Genomic DNA, 25,820 nt, shown 5'->3' with positions numbered 1-25,820 from the left:
TGTTTTTACTTTCTTCTTAAATGGAATATGCTTTTTGAATGCCAATTTTATTATTTTACTATCAAATAATATAATTATCTCTTCTGTATTTAGGTTCGACTAGTGATTGTGGATGGCATTGCTTTTCCTTTCCGTCATGACCTGGATGATCTATCCCTTCGTACTCGATTATTGAATGGCCTAGCCCAGCAAATGATCAGCCTTGCAAATAATCACAGATTAGCTGTAAGTATTACTGGTCAAGAGGGTTTTATAGCTGGTGTGGTGGGGCACGCTTGTAATCCCAGCATTTGAGTGGCTGAGATAGGAGGATCACAGTTCCTGGATAGCCTCAGCTGCTTAGTGAGGCCCTTTGCAACTCAGTGAGATCCTGTTTCAAAATAAAGAATAGAAAATAGAGCTGGAGGTGTAGCTAGGAGATAGAATGCCCCTGGATTCCATCCCTAGACCTTCATAAAAAAAAAAAAAATTGTAGTCTTGCTTTTATTATAAAACACCTGGCTCAACTATACAAAATATTAACATCTACCTAGAGTAAAGTAGGTTTTGCCTGACTAAAAAGAATTAATATGGGCATGAAGATTTGTAGGTAGTTTTGGCTTGGTTTGTAAAAAGTGTTAATTCTAGAGCCGGTCGTGGTGGCGTATGCTTGTAATCCCAGCATTCTGGAGGCTGAAACCAGAGGATTGCGATTTGCGGATAGCTTCAGCTCCAAAGTGAGGCCCTCTGCAAGTCAGTGAGACCGGGTTTCAAAATAAAGAATAAAAATAGGGCAGGGGGTGTGGCTCGGAGGTCAAATGCCCCTGGGTTCCATCCCCAGACCCGCAAAAAAAAGTGTTAATTCTAGTTATAATGATTTGCTATGAAATAACAAGCATAATCAACATGTCATATGTGTATTCATGTGTGTATGTATATGATATATGTGTTTTACTGGGGATTGAACACAAGGCCTTCTACTTCTGAGCTATTTCTTTGCAGTTTTAGTTTTTGTATTTTTCTGCTATATTCTGAAAAGCACAATGCTCTGTGTTTGAATGATTTCTGACTTTTAATTGTAATTTAGCATTGTTATTACCTGTATCAAGGAAGATCCCCCAGCAGAGGGCACTAAAGACTAGTGGGTTACATAGATTCTTTGGCTTGTTTCTGTTTTTTTTTTTGTTTGTTTTTTGTTTTTTTTGTTTTTGTTTTTGAGACTGGTTTTCCACTGTGTTGCTCAGGCCAGACTGGAACTGCCTCAGTAAATAGACTACATGCATGTCCCACCATACCCAGCGTGCTTTGTTTTAACAAATAGCTTCATTTATTATTTTTTCTTTTTTTCTTTTTTTTTTTTTATAGTATTGAGGATTGAACCCAGGAGCATTCTACCTCTGAGCTATACCCCTAGCTCTATTATTTATTTATTATTTATTTATTTATTTATTTTTGGTGGTACTGGGGGTGGAACCCAGAGGCTTTCTACCTCCGGGCTATACTCCCAGACCTTTTTTTTTTTTAATTTTATTTGGAAATAGGGTCTCACTAAGTTGTTGAGAGCCTCACTAAGTAGCTGAGGTTGGCTTTAAGCCTGTGCGATCCTCCTGTCTCACCCTCCCAAGTGCTGGGATTATAAGCATGTACCACCATGCCTGGCTAAGATTTTTTTTTTTTTTTTTTTTTTGGTGGTACTGGGGGTGGAACCCAGGGGCTTTCTACCTCCAGGCTATACTCCCAGACCTTTTTTATATTTTATTTGGAAACAGGGTCTCACTAAGTTGCTGAAAGCCTCACTAAGTAGCTGAGGCTGCTTCAAACCCGTGCAATCCTCCTGTTTCAGCCTCCCAAGCGTGGGGATTACAAGCGTGGGCCACCACACCCAGCTTATTCTTTATTTTGAAACAGGGTCTCACTAAGTTGCAGAAGTCCTCACAAGTAGCTGAGGCTGGCTTCAAACCTGTGATCCTCCAGTCTCTGCCTCTAAAGTATTGGGTTTAGAGGTTGTGCCACCACACTCAGCTGCATTCCTCATACATTATGAGGCCAAAATGGATCTTACTGGATCATCACCTCCAATCTTGCAGAATTGTAGCCATCCATACATTTAACCTGTCACCTAAAACAACCTGAATACCTCCTTTCTCTGTAATCTCGAGCACTGAGATTACAGGCTTGGGCCACATCATTTCTGGCTAAAAATTATGATTGGAGGCTGAAGCAGGAGGATTTTAAGTTTCTGTTTTGTTTTGTTTTGTTTTGCGGTACTGGGGATGGAACCCAGGGGCATTCTACCTCTCAGCAACACCCCCCAGCCCTATTTTTAATTCTTTATTTTGAAACAGGGTCTCACTGAGTTGCAAAGGACCTCACTAAGTAGTTGAGGCTGGCTTCGAACCTACACAATCCTCCTGTCTCAGCCTCCCAAATGCTGGGATTACAAGCATGTGCCACCATGCCCAGCTAGGAGGATTGTAAGTTTGAGTCCAGCCTGGACAACTCAACAAAACCCTGTCTCAAAATAAAATTTTGAGCCAGGCCTGGTGGCGCACACTTGTAATCCCAGCATTTGGGAGGCTGAGACAGGAGAATCACAGTTAACAGACAGCCTCAGCTACTTAGTGAGGCCTTCTGCAACTTAGTGAGACCTTGTTTCAAAATAAGGAATAAAAAAAATAGAGCCGGGCGTGGTGGCGCACGCTTGTAATCCCTGCGCTTGGGAGGCTGAGACAGGAGGATCGCGCTGGTTCAAAGCCAGCCTCAGCTACTTAGTGAGGCTCTCAGCAACTTAGTGAGACCCTGTTTCCAAATAAAATATAAAATAGGTCTGGGAGTGTAGCCCGGAGGTAGAAAGCCTCTGGGTTCCACCTCCAGTACCACAAAAAAAAAAAAAAAAAAAAAAAAAAAATAGGACTGGGGGTGCCAGGTGTGGTGGCGAACGCTTGTAATCCGAGCATTGCAGAGGCTGAGACTGGAGGACCGTGGTTTACAGACAGCCTCAACTACTTAGTGAGGCCCTCCGCAACTTAGTGAGACTCTGTTTCAAAATAAAGAATAAAAACCAGGACAGAGGGTGTAGCTCGGAGGTAGAACGCCCCTGGGTTCCATCCCAGTACTGCAAAAATAAATAATAATAAACAAATAAAATAAAAATTTGACCAGGTGTGGTAACACACACTTGTAATCCCAGTACTTGGGAGGCTGAGACAGGAGGAGGATTGCAGATTCAAAGCTATCCTTGACATAGGTTTCAGCAACCTAGTTAGACCCTGTTTCCAAATTTAAAAATAAAATAGGTCTGAGGATATAGCTTGGAGATAGACTGTCTCTGGGTTCAATCCCTAGTACCAAAAAATAAAATAAAAATTTGAGGACAAGCATGGTGGCACACACTTGTAATCCTAGTACTCAGGAGGCTGAGACAGGAGGACTTCAGGTTCCCAGTCAGCTTTAGCTGCTTAGTAAGGACTTCTGCAACTTCGTGAGACCCTGTTTCAAAATAAAGAATAAAAACATAGGACTGGGCCGGGCGTGGTGGCGCACACTTGTAATCCCAGCATTCGGGAGGCTGAGACCTGGAGGATCATGATTCGTGGACAGCCTCAGCTACTTAGTGAGGCCCTCTGCAACTCAGTGAGACCCTGTTTCAAAATAAAGAATAAAAAGTAGGGCAGGGGGTGTAGCTCAGAGGTCAAATGCCCCAGGGTTCCATCCCCAGACCCGCAAAAAAAAAAAAGGACTGAGGATGTTGCTTAAAGGTAGAATGCCCCTGGGTTCAATCCCCAGTACCACCAAAAAAAATTTTTTTGAAAGGGCAGGATATGGAGTAGTGGTAGAATGCTTGCTGAGTATGTGCCGGGCCCTGGGTTCCATCCCTAGTACTGAAAAAAAATTTTTCCCCCTGGTCAATAGAATCATGTTTTCAGATAGCTATTTAACAGTTTTCTTTAACAAATATTATATTCAGGAATCACAGGACTATTGATAAATTTTGGAAATCACCTAACTTTCTAATATTTTGCTTTTTAGGTAATTTTAACCAATCAAATGACAACAAAGATTGATAAAAATCAGGCCTCGCTGGTTCCTGCACTAGGTGTGTAAACTAATAAGATGAATGTTTTAGTTTGGCATATTTTTCTGCTTTTTCATTTGACTCTTGAGTCCTGAAAATTCTGTGAAAACAGAGGTTGTATTTGCCCCATTCATTGATAAACCTTAGCATCAAGTACAGTTCCCTGAGATACTAATGTTTCACTTATTTAACTAACATTTATTGAGTAACTGCTATTGGGCAGGTACTTGAGGTATAAATATTGAAAGGATATCTCTGAGCCAGGATTGGTGGTACACACTTGTACCCCAGTACTTGGGAGGCTGAGACAGTGAGACAAGAGGACCACAGGTCTGAACCCAGTATCAGAAACTTAGCAAGGCCCTCTGCAACTTAGTGAGACCTTGTTTCCAAACAAGAAAAAAAAATTGGCTGAGAGTATACCTTGGAGGTAGAATGCTCTGGGTTCAATCTCCAGTATCAAAAAAAAAAAAAAAAAGAAGAAGAAGAAAAAAGAAAAGAAGAATGACTTTTGCCATCAAAACCTTATAGTCTTAGGAGAAAGGATGAATCCATTTAAATATACATTAATACTACATCAAATGTATTTATGAGCCCCTTCCTAACTTTATTTATGATTTTGTTAGAACACAATGCTTCAAGATTTATTTCTAAGTTGGGAGTGGTGGTACATGCCTGGATCCTAGTACTTGGGAAGTTAAGACAGGAAGATCACAGGTTTGAGGCCAGTATATAGTAATTTAGCAAGACTCTGTTTCAGCCGGGTGTGGTCGCGCACGCTTGTAATCCTAGCATTCGGGAGGCTGAAACCTGGAGGATCGCGGTTCGCGGACAGCCTCAGCTACTTAGTGAGGCCCTCTGCAACTCAGTGAGACCCAGTTTCAAAATAAAGAATAAAAACTAGGGAAGGGGGTGTGGCTCGGAGGTCGAATGCCCCTGGGTTCCATCCCCAGACCCGCAAAAAAAAAAAAAAAAAAAAAAAGACAAAAAAAGACTGTTTCAAAATAAAAACTAACATAGGAACTGGGTATGATGGTACATGCTTGTCATCACAGTACTTGGGAGGCTGAGACAAGAGGATCACAGGTTTGAGGCTAGCCTCAGCAAGTTAGTAAGCCCCTCCACAACTTACTGAGACCCTATTTCAAATTTAAAAAAATATAAAATAGGGCTTGGGGTGAGCTCAGAGGTAGAAGCCCCCTGGATTCCATTTCTAGTACCATAAAAAAAAAAAATCTGGATTAGGTGGTTTATGCTTGTAATCCCAGTACTTGGGAGGCTGAGAAAAGGGGATCACAGGTTCACAGCCAGTCTCAGCTACTTAGTGAGGCCCTCTGCAACTTAATGAGACCCTGTTTCTAAAATAAAGGATAAGCTGGGTGTGGTGGCGCACGCTTGTAATCCCTGTACTTGGGAGGCTGAGACAGGAGGATCGCACAGTTTCGAAGCCAGCCTCAGCTACTTAGTGAGGCTCTCAGCAACTTAATGAGACCCTGCTTCCAAAAAAAAAAAAAAAAAATATATATATATATATATATATATATATATATATATATATATATATATATATATAATAGGACTGGGAGTATAGCCCAGAGGTAGAAAGCCTCTGGGTTCTACCCCCATTACCACCAAAAATAAAAATAAATAAAATAAAGGATAAAAATAGGGCTTGGGGTATAGCTCAGAGGTAGAATGCCTCTGGCTTCAATCCCCAGTACAGTAGGTAGGTAGGTAGGTAGATATGTAGATATATATATATATATATATATATATATATAGATAGATAGATAGATAGATGGATACAGCAATCCTCCAGTCTCCACCTTCCAAATGCTGGAATTACAAGCATGTGCAACCACACCTGGCCAGCATGACAATATTTTAAAATAAAAAAATTCAAACTGGGTGTGGTGGCATACGCCTGTAATCCCAGTACTTAGGAGGCTGAGATGGGAGGATCACAGGTTCAAGGACAGTCTCAACAATTAGTGAGACTTGTAAACCTAGTGAGACTATTTCAAAATAAAAAAAGTAAGCCCGTCATGGTGGCGCACGCTTGTAATCCCAGCATTTGGGAGGCTGAGACAGGAGGATCGTGGTTCGTAGACATCCTCAGCTACTTAGTGAGGCTCTCCTCAATTTTGTGAGACCCTGTTTCAAAATAAAGAGTAAAAATAGGGCAGGGGGTGTAGCTCAGAGGCCAAATGCCCCTGGGTTCCATCCCCAGGAATTTTTACTTCTCTTCTGGAAGTCAGAAATATGTTAGTAGGTCTAATGAAATGAAAAACTGACAAATATACTGAATGATACTAACAAGTTCTCTAAAAGCTAATGATTTACGGTATTTTCCTCAAAAGTAAAACTCTTATATCATTTTAGGATGTTATTCATGTCCACGGTTTTTTGAAACCAAGTATACTTTATTTTGTAAAATAAGACTATATTTGGTCGAAGACATTTTTTTTTTTTTTTTTTTTTTGGTGGTACTGGGGTTCCTGGAAGCCCTTCTATCTCCGGGCTACACTCCCAGACCTATTTTTACATTTTTATTTGGAAACAGGGTCTCCTAAGCCAGCGCGCGCGGCTGGCTTCGAACCTGCGCGATCCTCCTGTCTCTGCCTCCCAAGCGTGGGGATTACAAGCGTGCGCCACCACGCCCGGCAAGGTCGAAGACATTTTAAAAAGTTTATAACCTAGTCAGTAAAGCAATATATACTTGTTATATTCTTTTCTTTCAGGGGAAAGTTGGGGACATGCTGCTACCATACGGCTAATTTTTCACTGGGACCAAAAGCAAAGGTCAGTATTAGAAACAAGTTAATAATTCTGAATATCAGGCTAATTGCAATGAACACTTAGCAGTTTCATAGAGCTAGCCTTAGATTAAGATTTGCAGTGACCCATAAACTAACACTTTTGTTGCCTGTCTGAAATCACTTAGAGCAAACATGGAAACATGTTGTTATCGTGCACATTTAGGGAATTCTTTAGAAGGTTTAAATGATGGGGTGTGTGCACCTGAAACTAGTAGGTGGCTAAGGAATGCCACCTTCTAAAGCTCTTTGAAATCATTTATTGGCCCTGTAGAAGGAGGTGGTACTCTGTGTTCCTGGAAGAGACTGAAAGAATAATAAAATCAGGACAAAAGGAAAACTTTTGAGGTTAGCTTTAGGACTAATTTATGTGAAAAATAGGATGGTTTTTCTTAGCTGCTTAATATAGTTCTTGTATGAAATTGTGTTTTCTTTTTCTTTTGTATTTTCCTATCCTGCTTTTTTATTACCCAGTTACTTACCTGCCTTTTCCAAGTATTGTTCTTTAAAATAAAGTCATGGCAGCATGAAGCCTTTGTGTTTGTTTTTAAAGTTGCTGAGCAATTGAATGAACCAGCTTTCCTTTTCTTTAAAATAGGCCATTGAAAGCTCTGAAGTCTTTTATTCTATACTTCAAAAAATGTCAGATTTATGCCAGCCTTTCTGCTTTGTGATTAATTGGTATAACCTACAGGACTTGGTACAGAAATGTTCTAATAAAGGAGGAAACTGAGGCAGTGTGGGACAACTAAAAGGGTCACCTAAATACATATTGGCCTTAATCAGTGATATTGGGATTTTTTTTTTCCAGTACTGGGGGTGGAACCCAGGGGCATTCTACTTCCGAGCTACACGCCCAGCCCTATTTTTTATTCTTTATTTTGAACAGAGTCTCACTGAGTTGCAAAGGGCCTCACTAAGTAGCAGCTGAGGCTGTCCTCAAACCATGATCCCCCGTCTCAGCCTCCCAAATGCTGAGATTGCAAGCATGAACCACCATGCCCAGCTTGATACTGGGATTTTTTAAAAATTATTTTTGTTAATCTGCATTTTGTTTTTGTCCTACAAACTGAAAATAACATGCATAACCAAGTTAGGTTTTATTGACCCTAAATTCATAGCAAAACTAATTACAGTTCTGCATAGCATACATCTCTGGCAACTAATTTATGCAATTTGTGCCTCCTTTTTTTTTTTTTTTTTGTGGTACTTCTTTCTTTGAGCTGCACCTCCAGTCCTATTTTTTTACTTTTTTTTTTTTTTTTGAAACAAGGTCTCACTAAGTTTCAAAGGGCTTCACTAAGTAGATGAGGCTGGCTGTGAACATGCAATCCTCCTGTCTCAGCCTCCCAAGTGTGCACCGCCATGCCTGGCTATTATTCTTTATTTTGAAACAGAGTCTCACAGAGTTGCGGAGGGCCTCACTAAGTAGCCGAGATTGTACGCTAAACATGATCCTCCTCTCAACTTCCAAATGCTAGGATTACAAGTGTGCACCACCACATCTTGAGCCCGGCATGGTGGCCTCACTAAGTAGCTTAGGCTAACCAGAACCCAGATCCTCCTGTCTCAGCCTTCCAAATGCTGGGATTACAAGCATGTGCCATCATGCGTGGCTTAAAAATAATTTTTTTCAGCAGCAAACTTTATTATAAAGACTTAATAATAGTTCTTTAGCTGAGCTAGAGGTTTTTGTTTTGTTTTGTTTTTTGATTTTTATTTTTATTTTTTGGTGATACTGGGAATGGAACACAGGCATTCTACACAGGTCCTCTTGTCTTAGCCTCCCAAATGCTGGGATTACAAGTGTGTGCCACCATGCCTGGCAGAGGGTTTTTTTTTTTTTTAACATATTGCTTATACTTTCCCAGATTTACTTACTTTTATTTATTTATTTTGGTGCTACTGGGGATGGAACCCTTCTACCTCTGGGCTATACTCCCAGACCTATTTTATATTTTTTATTTGGAAACAGGGTCTCTTTTTTTTTTTTTTTTTTTTTGGTGGTACTGGGGGTGGAACCCAGAGGCTTTCTACCTCCGGGCTATACTCCCAGACCTTTTTTATACTTTATTTGGAAACAGGGTCTCACTAGGTTGCTGAGACCCTCACTAAGTAGCTGAGGCTGGCTTCGAACCCGTGCAATCCTCCTGTCTCAGCCTCCCAAGTGCGGGAATTACAAGCCTGAGCTACCACGCCTGGCTGGAAACAGGGTCTCTTAAGCCAGCAAGCATGGCTTCGGACCTGTGCGATCCTTCTGTCTCTGCCTCCCAAGCATTGGGATTACTAGCCTGCACCACCACGCCCAGCTTACTTACATTTATTTATTTATTTATTTATTTATTTATTTATTTATTTATTATTTTGAGGTACTGGTGATGGAACCTGAGGCATTCTACTTCTAAGCTACACCCCCAGCCCTATATATATATATTTTATTCTTTATTTTGAAACAGGGTCTCACTTGAGTTGCAAAGAGCCTCACTTAGTAGCTGAGGCTGTCCACGAACTGTGATCCTCCGGTTTCCTGAATGCTGGTATTACAAATGTACTCTACCAGGCCTGGCTCAGATTTAGTTTATTTTGTAAAGTACATTCAACTACTTAAAAGTTATTAGGAATTACCTTAATATAGTAGTAGTCTACTCCAGATTATAACTGAATACTCACTAATTGAATATATATAAACTGGGCATGCCGGGCGTGGTGGTGCATGCTTGTAATCCCTGCGCTTGGGAGGCTGAGATAGAAGGATCGCACAGGTTCGAAGCCAGCCTCACCTACTTAGTGAGGCTCTCAGCAACTTAGTGAGACCCTGTTTCCAAATAAAATATAAAATATGTCTGGGATTATAGCCCAGAGGTAGGAAGCCTCTAGGTTCCACCCCCAGTACCACAAAAAATAAAAATAAAAATAAATTAAAAAAAAATAAACTGGGCATGGTGGCACATGCCTATAATCTCATTCCTTGGGAGGCTGAAACTGGAGGATTACAGGGTCGAGGACATCCTCAACATGTAGTGAGACTCTTATCAACCTAGCAAGACCCTGTTTCCAATCAAAAAATAAAATAGGAGCTGGGCATGATGATGTATGCTTGCAATCCCATTATTTGGGAGGCTGAGAAAGGATCGGAGGTTTAAGACTAGCCTCAGCAGTTTAGCAAGACCCTGTTTTGTTCTGTTTGTTTTGTTTTGTTTGTGGTACTGGAGATGGAACTCAGGGGCATTCTACCTCCAAGCTACACTGCCAGCCCTATTTAATTCTTTATTTTGAAACTGGGTCTCACTAAATTGCAAAGGGCCTAAGTAGCTGAGGCTGGCTACAACCTTCTATCTTCCTGTCTCAGCCTCCCAAGTATGGGGATTATAAGAGAGCACCACAATGCCTGGCTTGTGGTACTGGGGATTGAATCCAGAGGCATTCACCTCTGAGCTATACCCCCAGCCCTAATTTTTATTCTTTTTTTTTTTTTTTTCAGTACTGGGGATGGAACCCCAGTGGCATTCTACCTCCCAGCCCTATTTTGTATTCTTTATTTTGAAACAGGATCTCACTGAGTTTTAAAGGGCCTCACTAAGTAAGTAGCTGAGGCTGTCCAGGGACTGCAATTTTCCTGTCTCAGCCTCACACAAGCTGGGATTATAAGTGTGCACCACCAGCGCCGGGCGTGGTGGCGCACACTTGTAATCCCCGCGCTTGGGAGGCAGAGACAGGAGGATCGCGCAGGTTCGAAGCCAGCCGCGCGCGCTGGCTTAGGAGACCCTGTTTCCAAATAAAAATGTAAAAATAGGTCTGGGAGTGTAGCCCGGAGGTAGAAGGGCTTCCAGGAACCCCAGTACCACCAAAAAAAAAAATAAGTGTGCACCACCATTCCCGGCTCAATTTTATTTTTTGAAACTGAGTCTAAATTGTAGAGGTCCTTCCTAAGTTGCTGAGGTTAGCTTCAAACCTGTGCTTCTCCTTTTTCAGCCTCCCAAGTACGGGGACTCTGCCCCGCCATGCTTGGCCTAACCCAGGGGTATTCTACCTCCACGTTACACCCTAGCCTTTGTAAAAAACCAACTGAATATAATGTGAGGATTTGTCTCTGTATCTTCTCTTCTATTCCATTGGTATATGTGTTTATTTTTGTGTCAGTACCATACATTTTTCATTACTGTAGCTCTTTAGTTTAATTTGAAATTAGGTATTGTGATGCCTTCTTGCATGGTTCTTTTTTTTTTTTTTTTTGCGGGTCTGGGGATAGAGCCCAGGGGCATTTGACCTCTGAGCTACACCCCTTGCCCTGTTTTTTATTCTTTATTTTGAGACAGGATCTCACTAAGTTGCAGAGGGCCTAAGTAGCTGAGGCTGTCTGCGAACTGGGATCCTCCAGTCTCAGCCTCCCAAATGCTAGGATTACAAGAGTGCACCACCATGCCCGGCCCCTGCATGGTTCTTATTGTTCAAGATTGCTTTGGCCATTCTGGGTCTTTTGTTCTTCCCTATGAATTTTAGGACATTTTTCTAGCTTTGTAAAGAATGATGTTGGTATTTTAATAGGGATTGCATTGAATGTATAGATTGTTTTTGGTAATATGGCCATTTTGACAATACTTACAGATATCGCCAAGTCATAAAAGTTGCATGAAGCCAGGTGTGGTGACGCACGCTTGTAATCCCAGCTTTTGGGAGGCTGAGACCAGAGGATCGTGGTTCACAGACAGCCTCAGCTATTTAGTGAGGCCCTTTACAACTCAGTGAGACCCTGTTTCAAAATAAGGAATTAAAAAGTAGGGCAGGGGGTATAGCTTGGAGGTCAAATGCCCCTGGGTTCCATCCCCAGACCTTCAAAAAAAAAAAAAAAGTTGTATGAAATCTTTGTGTGTGTGATGGGGTGAGGGAGATTGTGTTCTTTTATTGTTGTTATTTGAGCACTGCAGCTTCATGAATGCTAATGCAATGGTCAAGCACTGAGCTACACTCTCACCTCAAAGCTGGCTGATATATGTGCTGTTTAAATTTTAGTTTATCTTGAGCTGGGTGTGGTGGCGTGCACTTGTTTTTTTTTTTTTTTTTTTTTTTGGCATGCACTTGTAATCCCAGCATTCGGGAGGCTGAGACTGGAGGATCGGGGTTCGCGGACAGCCTCAGCTATTTACTGAGGCTCTCTGCAACTCAGTAAGATCCGGTTTCAAATTAAAGAATAAAATATAGGGCAGGGGATGTAGCTCGGAGGTCAAATGCCCCTGGGTTTCATCCCCAGATCTAAAAAAAAAAAAAAAAAAAAATTAGTTTATCTTGAAAGATAGAAATATAAATTTATACTGGAGAAAAATAGTTATAAAAATGAATACTTCAGGCCAGGCATGATGGCGTATGCTTGTAATCCCAGCATTTGGGGAGGTGGAGACTGGGGGATCGCAGTTTGCAGACAGCTACTTAGCAAGGCCCTTCGCAACTCAGTGAGACCCTGTTTCAAAAATAAAAAGACTAAGCCGGGCGTGGTGGCGTATGCTTGTAATCTCCGTGCTTGGGAGGCTGAGACAGGAGGATCGCACAGGTTTGAAGCCAGCCTCAGCTACTTAGTGAGGCTCTCAGCAACTTAGTGAGACCCTGTTTCCAAATAAAATAGAAAAATAGGTCTGGGAGTATAACCCGGAGGTAGCAAGCCCCTGGGTTCTACTCCCAGTACCACCAAAAAAAAGTAAAAATAAAAATAAAAATAAATAAATAAATAAATAAATAAATAGATAGATAAAAAGACTTTAAAAATAGGGCTGGGTTGTAGCTCAGAGATAGAATGCCCCTGGGTTCCATCCCCAGTGCCACAAAAATAAATAAGTAATTAAGTAAGTAAGTAAGTAAATAAATAAATAAATAATAAAATACTAAAAAATAGGGAAAGGGGTGTAGCTCAGAGGTACAATGCCCCTGAGTTCCATCCTTAGTACTGAAAAAAATAAAAGAACACTTCATTTGAGTCATGAAATTAAAAGCCTTGAATATTAAAATTTATATTGGGAATTGAACTTAGATATACCATCATACTCTAGCCCCCTTCCTTTACTAGTAAAATCTGATTTTTAACCTTTGACTAATGATGGAATAACTTTCTAACAGTTCTTAAAAGAAATACTTTGTCTGTGTCCTTATATTATGTGGGTTTTCCTGTAATTTGCATATTCATGCTAATGTGAGGCCAAGATTGTTCAGAATTATACTACTCTTTGCCAAGAAGATCTGGTGGTAGAGTGGAGTAATATATCAACACCCCCACACAGTGTTTCATATGTGTGCTCAGCTTTAGAGCACAAATTGTGCTTCTGTCTTGTTTCTTCCTGACCCAAACTATGTAGTTCAGCCATATGTTAAGCTTCAACTGGGGCTATGAGCCAAGTGCTTCTTTGGTTTAGTTTCTTGTTTAAAAAAAATCTCTTGAGCTATAGACATGACATAAAATTGGTATTTATCTAGAAATTGAGGTAGATTCTCAACCTGAAAACTTCTCAGTTTGACTTTAAGATTTCTAATAAATGTATATGTCTATATATATATATATATATATATATATATATATATATAATTTTTTTGTGGTACTGGGGTTCTTGGAAGCCCTTCTACCTCTGGGCTACACTCCTAGACCTATTTTTTATTTTTGGAAACAGGGTCTCTTAAGCCAGCGTGGCTGGCTTCGAACCTGCGCGATCCTCCTGTCTCCGCCTCCCAAGCACGGGGATTACAAGCGTGCGCCACCATGCCCAGCTTGTCATATATATTTTTATGGTATTGGAGATTGAACACAGGGGCAGTCTACCTTTGAATAACACCCCAGCCCTTTATTTTTATGTATTTATTTATTTTTTTATATTTTGCTGGTCTGGGAATAGAACCCAGGGGCATTCTTCCTCTGAGCTACACCCCTAACCCTATTTTTTATTCTTTTTAAAAAATTAATTAATTTATTTTTACATGGAACCTATTGAGAGTGACATACATTCAGACTCTGCTTGGTACCCTCCCCACCACTTTTCCTTCCTCCTTCCCAACAATGAGTGTCCAGGTTAACCATGCTATATTTACATTTTTACACAAGTTCAGATGTAGCTCCTTTTTTAATCAACCTCAGCCTTCTTCCTCTCCTATCCTTCCATTCTAGCTTTGCTGAGGTTTCTTCTTCATTATCTGAAGTCCCTCTGGTATTCTAATACTCCCTAGTTTGAGCATATTAGAGAAAACATATGTCCCTTCTCTTTCTGTGCTTGGCTGATCTCAGTTAACATAATGTTCTCCAGGTCTTTCCATCTTCTTAAGAATGACATGATTTCGTTCTTCTTTATAGCTGAATAGAATTCCATTGTGTGTATTTCCCATAATTTTGCAATCCATTCATCAATTGATGGAGACCTGGATTGGTTCCATATTTTGCCTATTACTAATTGTGCTGCTGTGAACATGGGTATGCCTATATTATTGTAGTTCTCTGATTTCAACCCATTTGGACAAATACCCAGGAGAGGTATAGCCGGATCATATGGTGGCTCTATTCTCATTTTTTTAAGGAATCTCCACACTGATCTCCATAGTGGCTAAACTAGTTTGGACTCCCACCAACAGTATAAAAGAGTTCCTCTTGTTGGGCGTGGTGGTGCATGCTTATAATCCCAGCACTTGGGAGACTGAGACAGGAGGATCGCACAGGTTTGAAGCCAGCCTCAGCCAGTGAGGCTCTCAGCAACTTAGTGAGACCCTGTTTTCAAATAAAATAGAAAATAGGTCTGGGAGTATAGCCCAGCATTAGAAAAAGCCTCTGGGTTCCACCTCAGTACCGCAAATAAAATAAAACAAAATAAAATAAAATAAGTTCCTCTTTCCCCACATCCTTGCCAGCATTTGTTGTTATTTGATTTCTTTATGTTTGCCACTCTAATTGGGGTTAGATGGAATCTCAGTGTTATTCCTTATTTTGAAACAGGGTCTCCCTGAGTTGCAAAGGGCCTAACTAAGTAGCTGAACCTGTCTTTGAACCATGATCCTCCTATCTCAGCTTCCCAAATGCTGGGATTGCAATCATGCGCCACTACACCTGGCTCATTATTTAAACAGTCTCTCACTAAGTTGCTGACGCTGGCTTTGAATCTACAATTCTTCTGTCTCAGCCTCCCAAGTACTAGGATTAGAAGCATGAGCCACCATGCCCAGCTCAGTGAGACCCTATTTCAAAATAAGAAATAAAAATATATTGGGGGCGCCAGGTGTGGTGGCGCACGCTTGTAATTCCAGCATTTGGGAGGCTGAGACTGGAGGATAGCGGTTCGCGGACAGCCTCAGCTACTTAGTGAGACCCTCCGCAACTTAGTGAGACCCAGTTTCAAATTAAAGAATAAACAAAACTAGGGCAGGGGGTATAGCTCGGAGGTCAAATGCTCCCAGGTTCCATCCCCAGACCCACACACACAAAAAAAAAAAAAAAAAAAATTGGGGGAGCTAGGTGTGGTGGCACATGTTTGTAATTTCAGCATTCCTGATAGGACTCTGTTTCAACAATAAAAAGGCAAAAAAATAGGGCTGAGGGTGTAGCTCGGAGGTAGAATGCCCCTGGGTTCCATCCCCGGTAGAGTACCCCTGGGTTGAATCCCCAGTACAAAAAAAGTATATTATTTATTTATTTATTTTATTTTATTTTATTATTATTTTTTTTTTTTTGGTGTTACTGGGGATGGAACCCAGGGGCCTTCTACCTCTGGGCTATACTCCCAGACCTATTTTATTTTATTTTTTATTTTTATTTATTTATTTATTTTTGTGGTACTGGGAGTCGAACCCAGAGGCTTTTTACCTCTGGGCTATACTCCCAGACCTATTTTTATACTTTATTTGGAAACAGGGTTTCACTAAGTTGCTGAGAGCCTCACTAAGTAGCTGAGGCTGGCTTCGAACCTTTGCGATCCTCCTGTCTCAGCCTCCCAAGTGCGGATTACAAGCATGCGCCACCACACCCGGCTACAAAAATTTTTTTAAATCTTAATTCTTTTTAATAGTTTTCTCATAAAAGTTAAATGTACACATTTTGGACATATTAGTGATAACAAGTGACTTAGATGTTAATTTTTTAGGTTAGCTATTTTTGTGTGTGTGGTATGGGGGATTGAACCCACAGGCATTCTAAACTATACTCCCAGCCCAATTTTATATTGAAACAAGGTCTAGCTGAGTTGCTGAGAGCTTCTTTAAGTTGCTGAGGCTTGTCTTGAACCTGCAATCCTCATGTCTCAGCCTCTCAAGTACTGGGATTACAAGCATGTGCCACCCATGCCCAGTTCTGCTTTTTGTTTTATTGAACCAAAAAAGTGATTTTCTAAGGCTATATAGATACAGCTCAGTGGTAGAACACTTGCTTAGCATACAGTAAACAGTGTTAGGGATGTTAGCTTAGTGCTGGAATGCCTCTGGACTCATTCCCCAAAACTCCAAAAGAGAGGAAAAAGAAAAACCCTACTATCTACTTCTTTTTTTTTTTTTTTTTTTTTTTTTTGGTGGTGGTACTGGGGGTGGAACCCAGAGGCTTTCTACCTCCGGGCTATACTCCCAGACCTTTTTTTTTTTTTTTAATTTGGAAACAGGGTCTCACTAAGTTGCTGAGAGCCTCACTAAGTAGCTGAGGCTGGCTTCGAACCCGTGTGATCCTCCTGTCTCAGCCTCCCAAGCGCGGGGATTACAAGCGTGCGCCACCATGCCCGGCTACTATCTACTTCTTAACCCAGCTAGTCTTACATTAAATATTACTTAGCAGTTATCTATGTGTAAAGTTGCGATCATAGAGTATGTGACATTTTGGATTCTTCTGTTTTCATCCTGAAAGTACAAATCTAGAACAGAAAGCTAATGGACCTTGATCTCCAGTTGCTTTTCTTTTGAATTATGCTTGATGAGTGAGCGGGGCAGTGTTAACATTAGGCACATAACAAATCGTAACCAAAATGTACCTTTTTTAATTGGCTGACAACAAACCAATGTTCTATTGCGTGCAAATAAATGACCCTTATAAACCTGAAAGACTGATTTATTTCTAAGTTAGAATCTGCATTTTATTTAGTTATATCAGTTTTTTTTTTTTTTTTTTTTTTTTTTTTTTTGTGGGTCTGAGGATGGAACCCAGGGGCATTCAACCTCCAAGCTACAGGCTACACTCCCTGTCCTATTTTTATTCTTAGTTTTGAAACAGTACTTGGGAAACTTAGTTGCAGAGAGCCTAAGTAGCTGAGGCTGTCTGCAAACCATGATCCTCTGGTCTCAGCCTCCTGAATGCTGGAATTACAAGTGTCCACCACCATGCCCGGCTGTTTTTTTTAATGACAGTAAAGTAGACATATTATAAAATTTACAAGCCGGGCGTGGTGGCGCACGCTTGTAATCCCAGCATTTGGGAGGCTGAGACTGGAGGATCGCAGTTCGTGGACAGCCTCAGCTACTTAGTGAGGCCCTCCGCAACTTAGTGAGACCCTGTTTCAAAATAAAGAATAAAAAATAGGGCAGGGAGTGTAGCTCAAAGGTTGAATTCCCCTTTGTTCCAACCCCAGACCCACAAAAACAAACAAACAAAAATTACTATTTTACTTTTTTTTACTTAAAATATTTACTTTTTTGCTTTTTTTACTTAAAATATTTACTATTTTAATATTTTATTTTTCTTGAGGTACTGGGAATTGAACCCAGGGCTTTGTGCATGCTAGGCAAGCGAGCCATATCTCAAACCCCCCCCCCTTTTTTTTTTTTTGTTGCTGGTCTGGGGATGGAACCCAGGGGCATTTGACCTCCGAGCCACACCCCCTGCCCTGTTTTTATTCTTTATTTTGAAACTGGGTCTCACTAAGTTGCAGAGGGCCTCACTAAGTAACTGAGGCTATCTGCAAACCGTGATCCTCCTGTCTCAGCCTCTTGAATGCTGGGATTCCAAGCATGTGCCACCACGCCCGGCTTCAAACCCCTTTTTGGAGACAAGGTTTTCCAGGATGTTCTGAAACTTTTTTTTTTTTTTTTTGTCCCAGGGGCATTCTACCTCCAAGCTATACCCCCAGCCCTATTTTTTTTTTAATTCTTTATTTTGAGACAGGGTGTCATTGAGTTGTGGAGGGCCTCACTAAGTATCTGAGGCTGTCCAGGAACCATGATCCTTCTGTCTTAGCTTCCTGAATGCTGGAATTACAATCATGCGCCACCACTCCCGGTTCATCTCTAGAACTGTTTTTTGTTTTTTGGTTTTTGGTTTTTTTGTGGTACTGGGGATGGAACCCAGGGGCATTTTACCTCTGAGCTATACCCCTAGCCCTAATTTTTTAGTCTTTATTTTTGAATCAGGGTCTGAGTTACAAGGGGCTTCACTAAGTAACTGAGGCTGGCCATGAACCGTCCTCCTGTCTCTGCCTCCTGAATGCTGGGATTACAAGCGTGCGCCACCATGCCCAGCTAGCTCTGGAACTTTTGATCGTCCTGCTTTCCTCTCCTGAATAGCTAGGATTCCAAACATGGGCTCATTTTAATCTTTCTTAAATATATAGTTCATTGGCAATAAATATATTCATATTATACAATCATCAGCATCATCCATTTCCAGAACTTTTTCATTTGACAACCACCAGAGCATAGACACTTTCTGTCTCTATTAATGTGACTAGATTATTTCATATAATTGGAATCATGCAATATTTGTCCTATTGTGATTGACTTATTTCACTTAGCATAACATAGCATACCCTTATTTATTGTAAGGCTCATTTATGGTATATAGTATGTGTCAGAATTTCCCTTCTTTTGTGGGGGGCACTACTGGCGATTGAACCCAGGGGGGAGTCTACCTCTGAGCTATCATCCCCAGTCCTTTGGAGAAGGGTCTCACCGAGTTGCCCAGGCTGGCCTCCAACTTGTGATCCTGCTGCCTTAACCTCCTTCCCAAGTAGCTAGGATTACAGGTGTATACCACATGGCCAACTAACTATTTTTTGGTTGTAGTAAACTATAAATTTAAATTATGATTCCCTAATATGTGAGAGTTAGGGAGAAATGGGTCATAGGAGGAACTCTTGGAAGAGGATCAGTAACTTTTAACTCTGTTTACATTGTCTTTGGATATACAATATTTTTTTTATTTTTTAGGGAGTTTATTTACTCTTTTGTTGCCTGTGCCATTGAAATCATATCCAAGAAATCACTGCCAATTTCAATGTTGTGAGGTTTTATGACCCAGATTTTCTTCTAAAAGCTTATAGTATTAAGATTTATATTTAGGTCTTTTATCTATATTGAGTTAATATTTGTATATGTGTTAGGTAAGGGTCCAATTTTATTCTTTTTCATTTATTATTATTTTTCAACAATATTTAGTTAAAAGACTAGTATTTCCTCCACCAAAAGTTCATGGAAACCTTGTCAAAAATAACTTGACAATGTATGGAAGAATTTATCTCTAGGCTTTTATTTAGCTCCAATGGTTTATATATCTGCCTTTAGAACAGTACTGCACTGTTTCAATTATTGTAGCTTTATATGGTTTGAAATCAGAAAATATACATCTTCTAGCTTTGTTCTCCTTTGAGACTGTTTTGGGTATCTAGAGTCCATATTCCATATCAGGATAGATTTTTTCTGAAAAATAAATAAATAAATGTATGATAGTTTCACCTAAAAAAAAAAAAAGAAAAAAATAATCTCTGGTAAGAAAGAAAGCAAAAAGAAATATTGAAATGTTATCTTTAAGTCATCAAAAGTTTGGTACCAGACAAATGAAACTGTTATGTGAGATTATCAATGTTAATATTATATAAATTGCTATAATACTAGATGTCAACCAGTAAGCCAAGCGTGGGAAGGAGGGATGGGGAGGGAATGGGGTGGGGATCGTGGTAGGGGCTAACTGGACGAGATGTGCATGTATGTCTACAAAAGTATTTTCTTTATACCACTATGATGTATGAATACATTGCACCAATAAAAAATAAATTAAAAAAAATAAATTATGAAATCAATCACCTGAACTAAGTAATTAAGATTGCATGTTTGTCATGTTTATTGTTTTTCTTTTGCAGGTTGGCAACATTGTACAAATCACCAAGCCAGAAGGAATCCACAGTACTGTTTCAAATCACAGTCAGTATTATTTAATTATGGTTGGATTTTACTGTTATTAGGCAAAATTTATCTAAAGAGATCATTTACAGATTGCTTCTGTTAACTTCTGTAGGCAGCAAGCACATTTGAGAATAGCTTTTGGTACTTAAGAACATTCCTCAAATAGTGGTATATACAGAATATTGTAGTCACAGCCTGGCATGGTGGTGCTTGCTTATAATCCCAGCATTTGGGAGGCTAAGACAGGAGGATCTGGGTTCACGGACAGCCTCAGCTACTTAGTGAGGCCTTTTACAACTTAATGAGACCCTGTTTCAAAATAAAGAATAAGAAATAGGGCTAGGGGTGTAGCTCAGAGTAAGAATGCCCCTGGGTTCTATCCCCAGTACCGAAAAAAAAAAAATATTGTAGTCACAATTGGACTGGAATTTATTTTTAAGAATAGGAAAAGCTGGGCATGGTGGCACACATTTGTGATCTCAGTACTTGGGAGGCTGAGACAGGAGGATCACAGGTTGGGAGCCAGCCTCAGCAACTTAAAAGAGGCCACTGGCAACTTAGCAAGGCCCTCAGTAACTTACTGAGACTTTCTTTCCAAATAAGAAATGAAATTGGGCTGGGAGTGTAGCTCAGAGGTAGAATATCCCTGGGTTTAACCCCCAATAAGAGAGACATAGACATATACAAACCAGGAAAAGTAGTCTGGCATGGTGGCACACACTTGTAATCCCAGTACTTGGGAGACCAAGACAGGAGGATCTCAGGTTCACAGTAAACCTCAGCCCTCTGCAACTTTTATTGACCGTATTTCGAAATAAAAAATAAAATACAGCTGCAGATGTAACTCCAAGGTATAGAATGCCCTTGGATTCAATCTCTAGTACCACAAGGGGGAAAAAAAAAACACACACACATAGAAAAAAACTAAGTATGATGGTCCATGCCTGTAATTCCAGTACTTGGGAAACTTAGGAGGATTGCAAGTTAGAGGCTAGCCTCAGCAATTTAGTGAGTTCTAGCCACAAAATTAAGAAAGGCTAGGAGAGCAGCTTAGAGGTAGTATATTCCATGGCATATGTAATGTCAGAATAGTAAAGATTTTTTTTTTTTTTTTTTTTTTTTTTTTTTTTTTTTTTGCGGTACTGGGGATGGAACCCAGGGGGGCACAGGGTCTCACTTGAGTTGCAAAGGGCCTCACTAAGTAGCGGGAGCTGTCCAGGAACCATGATCCTCCTGTCTCAGCCTTCCAAATGCTGGGATTACAGGCATGTACCCCATGCCTGGCAGGATAGTAAAGATTTTTAAAGTCAAGGTTATTGGGGATTTTCAGAAAAGAAAAATATCAACATTACTTATTTTAGTCTATAGATGTTATAGACCTATCATAGCCACCAAATATAATGTACTTTAAAATGTTAATTTTCCTATGAATTTACATCATAGAAGTAATATTTTTGACTGAAATATGCATATTTATCAACAGTGTTGAGCTAAGTATATCTTAGAAACTAATTTTTATAAGGACAGAAACAGAAGCCGGGCGTGGTGGCGCATGCTTGTAATCCCCGTGCTTGGAAGGCTGAGACAGGAGGATCACACAGGTTTGAAGCCAGCCTCAGCTGCTTAGTGAGGTTCTCAGCAACTTAGTGAGACCCTGTTTCCAAATAAAGTATAAAATAGGTCTGGGAGTATAGCCCGGGGGTAGAAAGCCTCTGGGTTCCACCCCCAGTGCCACCAAAATAAATAAATAAATAAACAAACAAACAAACAAACAAACAAATAAATCTCTCTAAAAAAAGAAACAGAAATGGAAAGAGATTCTGCAAGAGAATTATCCTCTTATATTTTGCACTGTCCAGGTACATTTGCAATAGTCTAGTTGAAGAACATTATTTCGGAGGGTTATATTGTGTGTATGTGTATGTGCATGGATGCATGACATGCATGATATAGGGAACTGGGCCCAGAAGAGTTTTACCCCTTTTGATATTTAGGTCCTACAAAGTTACTACACAGTGACCTCTAACCTGCAGTCCTCCTGTCTTAGCCCCTCAAGTACTTGGATTACAAGTATGCACCACCTTGCCCAGTTATTCTGGAGTATTTAATTGCAGAATTTGTAAAGGATCTAAGAGAACAAACTACTACCTTTTTTTTTTTTTTTTTCCCAGTACTGGGGATGGAACCCAGGGGCATTCTACCTCTGAGCTACACTCCCAGCCCTATTTTTTTAAGTCTTATTTTATTTTGGTAGTATTGGGAGTAGAACCCAGGGGCTTTCTACCTCCAGGCTATAATCCCAGACCTATTTGATATTTTATTTGGAAACAGAGTCTAAGTTTCTGAGAGCCTCACTAAGTAGCTGAGGCTGGCTTCGAACCTGTGCCATCCTCCTATCTCCGCCTCCTGAATGCTGGGATTGCAATCGGGTGCCACCATGCCTGACTTTTTACTTCTTTCAAGAGAGCTACCATAGAGATTGTTAGGATTATTCTTAGAGAACATTTGTTTTTTGTTTTGGGGTGCTGGGCCTCACAACTGAGCTACATCTTTAGTCCTAGAAAAAATGTTTTTGTAATGCAGTGTTATTTCACTCTGTGTATACATGTATATATAAATAATAGGCATAAAAAGTCCAGTTCTGGATTGGATTATCCATGAGGTTTATTGTCATTATAGTAGTCAAGAACAAAGTAGAAGCCAGACGTTGTGGTGCACACTTGTAATCCCAGCACTCGGGAGGCTGAGACAGGACAATCACACAGGTTCGAAGCCAGCCTCAGCTACTGAATGAGGCTCTCAGCAATTTAGTGAAATCCTGTTTCCAAATCAAGTATAAAATAGGTGTGGGAGTATAGTCCAGAGGTAGAAAGCCCCTGAGTTACACCCCCAGTACCACCAAAAAAAAAAAAAAAGTAGTTTTCTTAAGTTACTTAAAAATATTTGGAGGCAGTTGGTGGTTGGTGCATGCTTGTAATCCCAGTACTTGTGAGGCTGAGACAGGAGGATTGCAGGTTTGAGAACAGCCTTAGCAAGTAGTGAGACTCTCATCAAGTTAGTGATACCCTGTTTGGAAATAAAAAATAGGGCTGGGAAGCCAGGCATGGTGGCGCACGCTTGTAATCCCAGCATTCGGGAGGCTGAGACAGGAGGATCATGGTTCGTAGACAGCCTCAGCTACTTAATGAGCCCTTAGAAACTCAGAGAGACCCTGTTTCAAAATGAAGAATAGCCAGCCGTGGTGGTGCACAGTTGTATGTAATCGTAGCACTCGGGAGGCTGAGACAGGAGGATAGCGGTTCATGGACAGCCTCAGCTACTTAGGCCGTTTGCAACTCAGTGAGGTCCTATTTCAAAATAAAGACTACAAAATAGGGCTGGGGGTATAGCTCAGAGGTAGAATGCCCCTGGGTTCCAACTCCAGTACTGCAAAATAAATAAGGAAAGGGGAAAAAAAGGAAAGGAAGGAAGGATGGATGGATAAAAGAAAGAAAAAAAATAAACTGGGTGTGGTGGTGCACTCTTGTAATCGCAGCATTTGGGAGGCTGAGACAGGAGGACCGTGGTTCATGGACAGCCTCAGCTACTTAGGCCCTTTGCAACTCATTGATACCCTGTTTCAAAATAAATTTTAAAAAATATGGCTAGGGGTGTAGCTGGGAGTTAGAATGCCCCTGGGTTCAATCCCCAGTGCTGCAAAGAAAAAGAAAGGAAGAGCTGGGCGTGGTGCCACACGCTTGTAATCCCAGCATTCAGGAGGCTGAGACCGGACCATCTTGGTTCGCGGAAGCCTCAGCCTACTTAGTGAGGCCCTCCGCAACTTAGTGAGACCCTGTTTCAAAATAAAGAATAAAAAATATGCCGGGCGTGGTGGCGCACGCTTGTAATCCCCGCGCTTGGGAGGCGGAGACAGGAGGATCGCGCAGGTTCGAAGCCAGCCGCGCGCTGGCTTAGGAGACCCTGTTTCCAAAATGAAAATGTAAAAATAGGTCTGGGAGTGTAGCCCCGAGGTAGAAGGGCTTCCAGGAACCCCAGTACCACCAAAAAAAAAAAAAAAAAAAATAGGGCAGGGGGTGTAGCTTGGAGGTCAAATGCCCCTGGGTTCCATCCCCAGAGCCAGAAAAAAAATTAAAAAAAGGAAGGAAGGAATATGGAGAAAGGAAGGAAGGAACAGGGTTAGGGGTGTAGCTCAGAGGTAGATTGCTCCTGGGTTCCATCCCCAGTACCGTAAAAAAATAAATAAATAAATAGGGCTGGGGGTGTAGCTCAGAGGTAGAATACCCCTGGGTTTCACCCCCAATATCACACACACATACACACAAAAATTGGTAGCCAGGCATGGTAGTACATGCCTGTAATACCACTTATTGGGAGGCTGAGACAAGGTGCAGGTTCGATGCAAGACTCAGCAATTTAGGGAGACCCTCAGCAACACAGACCATTTCAAGATAAGTGAAGAAGGCTGAGTGTGTAGCTCAGTGGTAGAATGTCCTAGATTCACTCATCAGTACCACAAAAGATAATTTTTTGTATGTGTGTGTGGTACCAAAGATTGAACTCAGGGCAATCTGCCACTGAGCTACAACCCCAGATGTATTTTTTATTCTTTATTTTGAAACAGGGTCTCATTAAGTTGCAGAGGGCCTCACAAGTTGCTGAGGCTGTCCGTGAACCTGGATCCTCCTGTCTTAGCCTCCCAAGTAGTAGGATTACAAGTATGCACCACTATGCCCAGCTGAAAAAAAATTCTGAAGACCTGTCTTCATTTTATTTATTTATTTATTTATTTATTTATTTATTGTGGTAATGGGATTGGAATGCAGGGGACTTCTGCCTTTGAGCTATATCCCCAGGCCTGTTTTTCATTTTTTATTTTGAAATAAGGTCTAAGTTGTGGATGGCCTCATTAAGACGCTGAGGCTGGCCACAAACCCAGATCCTCCTGTCTCAGCCTCCCAATTGCTGGGATTACAAGCATGCGCCACCATGCCTGGCCAGTCTTCATTCTAAATGTTCCTAAAGCATATTTGTGTATTTTTTCATTTGCAGCCTCAAGGATTTAGAGATGCTGTTCCCACAGAAAGTTCATTGAATTCCCGGAAGCGACCACGAGAACCAGAGGAAGAACAGTAACCTAAAAACGAATCTCAAAGTATACAAATATATTGATGTTGTGGAATTCAGTATATTCAAGTAGTCGTCTCTCTCTGTTTTTGTGGTACTGGGAATTGAACCTAGGGACATTCTATGTCAGAGCTAAACCCATAACCCTGTTTTATATTTTAAAATGAAGTCTCAGCTAGGGGTGGTGGCGCACGCTTGTAGTCCCAGTATTTGGGAGGCTGAGACAGGATGATCACAGTTCGCGGACAGCCTCAGCTACTTAGTGAGGCCCTTTGCAATTTAGTGAGACCTTGTTTCAAAGTAAAAAATAGGGCAGGGGTTGTAGTTTGGAGGTCGAATGCCCCTTGGTTCCATCCCCAGAACCATGTAAAAAGGAAAAAAAAAAATGAAATCTCACTAAATTGCTGAGACTGTCTTTGAAACTGGGATTTTCCTGTCTTAATCTCTTAAATCCTGGGATTATAGGGATGACCCACCACGTCCAGCTTTATTTGTTTTATAATGCTGAGGATTGAACCCAGGGCCATTCTACCCCTGAGCCTAAAACCCTAACCATTATTATTTTTCCTTTTGAAACAAGATCCTGCTAAATTGTTGAGTGTCTTGCTAATTGCTGAGGATGTCCTCAAACCTGTGATCTTCCTGTCTCTGCCTCTCAAATACTGGGATTACAGGCATGCAACTAGCTTGACTCATTACCTTAAAATTACAGAAACACA

The 25,820-nt window shown here is 40.8% G+C and overlaps 1 protein-coding gene across 1 annotated transcript in view; it reads left to right on the top strand.

The window, feature by feature from the left end:
• Positions 1-25,110, top strand: part of RAD51C (RAD51 paralog C) — a gene marked incomplete at its 3' end in the record, with an annotated part of 43,806 nt that extends 18,696 nt beyond the window's left edge. The window contains exons 5-9 of the mRNA XM_080713482.1: positions 94-225; positions 4,009-4,075; positions 6,796-6,856; positions 19,935-19,995; positions 25,027-25,110. Of these exons, the coding sequence (XP_080569608.1) occupies positions 94-225; positions 4,009-4,075; positions 6,796-6,856; positions 19,935-19,995; positions 25,027-25,110 (405 nt within the window). The remainder of the gene's footprint in view (positions 1-93; positions 226-4,008; positions 4,076-6,795; positions 6,857-19,934; positions 19,996-25,026) is intronic.
• Positions 25,111-25,820: the final 710 nt, after the last annotated feature.

This window comes from Muscardinus avellanarius, assembly GCF_963383645.1.
Source record: "Muscardinus avellanarius genome assembly, chromosome: 16".
In the NCBI taxonomy this organism is placed as follows: domain Eukaryota; kingdom Metazoa; phylum Chordata; class Mammalia; order Rodentia; family Gliridae; genus Muscardinus; species Muscardinus avellanarius.
This window is presented reverse-complemented; position numbering and strand designations above follow the sequence as displayed.